We start from the raw sequence: 3,887 nt of genomic DNA, 5'->3' as shown, positions 1-3,887 counted from the left end.
AAGCAAAAACTTTTAGATATACCCAGAAAGAAAGAAGGAGAATTGAGATTCTGGGTACCAATAAAAAAACCAACTTTGTTCAGATTCGAACTGGTAACAACGAATTGGAGTTGAGAGAGAAAGAGAAGAGAGGAGAGAGAGAGAGATGAAGCAGCTTCTTTTGTCGTCCACGAGTGTTCGTTCACACTTTTACCAAATTGCGAATTAACAATGACGCGTTTCCGAAAANTGACAACCAGATCTTGTGGGCATGTAAACCATAAGAAGAAAACGAACGAAATGAGAAATCATGAACTAATCAAGAAACCTGAAGGGAGACCAGAGAGGCTATTAGATACTGTCGGTTGTAATTGCTTCTTCTTCTGACCATTAGATTCCTCAACTGGATTCAGCTTCTCGTCATNTATCTCTTTCCCTCTAAACCTTTTTTTTTCCTCGTTGACTAGATTTTTTTATAATTCAATTCTACAATAATCTCCAATTCAAGCAAGCAAAATTACACTTTTTTTCTTTTGTTAATTTAAGCAAAAAAAAAAAAAAAAAACTTCTTTCTGTTTGTGGAAAACAAAATTAAGGAAAAAAATCCTTCTTTATTATTACACATTCTTCTCATTACAATGATTTGTTTTGAGTCAAAATAAAAAGCACAAAAACTTTGGTGTCTTTCTTTTTACTATTGATAAAGTGGATAAAAGCAGAAGATAAACGTTTCCTTTTTTACGTATATACTCCATTTGTTACCACCAATTGTAAAAAACTGATAACAAATGGTAAAGACCAATCGATTGATTGTTGTTAGATGCGATTTTGTGTTGATTGGAAAACTATATAACGGAAAGTTAGTTTTCTTGTGTGTATTTACGGTAAACATATCTATTAATAACATGATTTTATTTTATCGTTGTGACATACATACATGATAAGAATCATAATCCTTTAGCTTTCTTAAGATATTTTCGATTTTTGGATTTTTTTTGTTATTTGTTTATTACTGTAGATAATTTCATATTTTTATCAAATATTATTTAACATTGTCATTAATCACCAAAGATTTATTTCCAACTCCACGGTATAAAAAAAGAACAATGTTGGCAAAAATAAAAGGTAAAAAATACAATATCTTTAAAAAAAAAAAAAAAAAAATACAATATCTTGAATTCTGCGTTTTAGCTAAAATATCTTACAAATACAGAATAATTTATCAATATTTGTAAATATAGCTGTCTGCAAACAAAGAAAAATATATTTGTAAAAATAGCTTAGACTTGAATTTTTTTATGTCCACCTAAACACTTCTATTTATAGTCTCATATGAGAGAATGAAATATTAAATAGGCCCTTATCAGTTATATTGACAATCAACACTAGTTGATTCTCAATCAAAGCGAATTGAAACTTGCAATCAAACTATATTAATCTTCTTGATTGATTTGACAGTCAACCTCCGACTGTTTACTAACCGAATCATTTGTGAGATAAAGTGTCATTTACCAATCAAAATGATATTTTACAATATTTCATAAAATTCATATGTAAGATTTTTTTTTTTTTTTTTGTCAAAGGAATTCATATGTAAGATTCTTTTGGAACTTCATATATATATATATATATATATATATATATATATATATATATAGTTAAAATCATGCTTCAATAATTTTGAATCATAAAATCCAAGTGTTGTAACAATTTTTGGAATCTTATTGACGATCGCCAATGAATAAAATTTTGGCATTGGTAGAGATCCTTGATCGTTAGCCTCAATCAACGATTATCTTATATTCGTCAAATGCATGATTGGTTTTGACTTAACGCTTAGATGCACGATTTGCTTGACTTGCGGAAGAACTTAAGTATTGATTATGAAGAGGAGATAGTTTGTATAAATTTTTAGCTTGAAAAGTAGAGTAAATTAGTACTACATATCATCGATATATGTTCTTTAATACCATGTTGATGATCGCAGCAAGTCCGGGTCCTTTTGGCTAAAATACATGCAAAGCATAGACTTCAATAAAGAAAAAACTACATAAGCAGAGGCCTCAATGCTTTTTTTTTTTTCTAGCTTTATCAGGCTTTACGTGAGTAATGTATAGGCCGGCTCTAGACTCACAAAATTTTCTGGATCACATGATTCAGCCCAAAATCAAAATATACACATTATAAAGTTTGATGATCATGTTGAGTTTGATTAATATAAAGTACACAACAAATCTATAAAAGAAAAGTAAAAAAAAAAAACAGAGAGATCGTGAGACGCATAACCTTTCCCTTACCAGTCAACGGACGATGGGTTCCCAAAAAAACGAACCTCAGAATTAAAAGAAAAAATATATAATAGCTAAAACACAGAGAGCCAAAAAAAATTCACAATTAGTATCGTCGAAAAGAAAGAACAAAAAAAAAAAAAAACTCTAATAATGGATTATTAATCATAATAATCCTCACACTAATCTCCTCCCTTCTTCCCCCCATTTGTCTTAATTTCCCCAAAAAAAAAAAAAAAATACCAAAAAAGACAAAACAAAACAAAACAAAACAAAAACAGTTTAGTTAGTGTTTTTAATTTTCCCGGCGGAAAAAATGGACAAAACGGAATCATCGGACACCCATGTTCCCAAATCCGAAGATCACGATCACAAACCACATTCCGATGAATCGGAACAAAAACTTCATTCATCGACGACGGAATCGGAAACCACCGAGGCGAGTCTTGTTCAGGTGATGGAAGCCGTCGACGTATTCATCCAATCACTTTCTTCCGAGAATAATGATCCTTTACAGGAGATTCCACCGGCGGTGGAGCCATTCCCGGAGACGGTGGATTCATTGGTGTCAAAGATGGAATCTTCCGGGCTTGGACGAGACGAAACAGAGGACTCTGTATTCATCGACGCCGTTAACCGGATTTCAAAATCGGTTATGAGATTGAGAGAGCTTAAATTAGATTCAACTCCGGTTTCTTCTTGGTTAAACCGGGCAAGTTCGGTTCAGCACCGTGCTGTCTCTCTCCTCGACGAAGAGTTCCGTCATCTTCTTGATCGTTCCAGAGAAGATAATAAGAAGAAGAACAGAAACAACAACGATGGGAACAGCTCCGATCATAACCATTCTTCGGCAAACGAATCCGACCGATGCGCTTTACCGGACAATGATAAGGAGGAGGAGGAGGAAGAAAGCTTCCCGGATTTTTCACCGGAATCGATCTCGACGTTGAAGAAGATCGCCGGGGCGATGATCTTCGCCGGTTACGAATCAGAGTGTTGTATGTCATACGAAATGTCGAGACGGCACGCGTTCAAGGAGGAGCTGAGCGAGGTTGGATTCGAAGGGATCAACGTTGAAGACGTTCAGAGAATAGCTTGGGAGTCTCTTGAAGGTGAGATCGCTTCTTGGATCTCAATCGTTCGCCGTTGCTCCACCTTGCTTTTCCCCGGCGAGCTTTCTCTCTGCAACACCGTCTTCACCGATGCCTCGATCCGTAAACGCCTCTTCACCGGTTTGGTCTCCGCTGTTACAATCCGGTTCCTAGATTTCTCCGGTGCCGTGGTTCTTACGAAACGGTCCTCGGAGAAGCTTTTTAAGTTCCTTGACATGTACGAGACGCTCCGTGACTTGATCCCAGCGGTTGAACAATCTGATTCGGATCTGATCCAAGAGATTAAACTGGCTCAGACGAGGCTAGGTGAAGCAGCAGTTACTATATTCGGAGAGCTTGAGAAGTCGATCAAGAGCGATAACGGAAGAACACCAGTTCCAAGCGGTGCTGTTCATCCATTAACACGTTACACCATGAACTACCTCAAATACGCATGTGAGTACAAGGAGACACTAGACCAAGTGTTCCAACACTACGAATCGAATCAAACAGATACCATACCTGAACC

The 3,887-nt window shown here is 35.6% G+C and overlaps 1 protein-coding gene across 1 annotated transcript in view; it reads left to right on the top strand.

Moving 5' to 3' along the window:
• LOC104772238 (exocyst complex component EXO70B1-like) overlaps nucleotides 2,390-3,887 on the top strand; it is a 3,444-nt gene continuing 1,946 nt past the window's right edge. The window contains exon 1 of the mRNA XM_010496875.1: nucleotides 2,390-3,876. Coding sequence (XP_010495177.1) covers nucleotides 2,584-3,876 — 1,293 coding nt within the window. The 5' untranslated portion in view covers nucleotides 2,390-2,583. The remainder of the gene's footprint in view (nucleotides 3,877-3,887) is intronic.

The sequence above is a fragment of the Camelina sativa genome, chromosome 20, assembly GCF_000633955.1.
Source record: "Camelina sativa cultivar DH55 chromosome 20, Cs, whole genome shotgun sequence".
NCBI classification, from domain to species: domain Eukaryota; kingdom Viridiplantae; phylum Streptophyta; class Magnoliopsida; order Brassicales; family Brassicaceae; genus Camelina; species Camelina sativa.
Note: the sequence above shows the minus strand (reverse complement) of the source record. Positions and strands in the feature narration are given on the sequence as shown.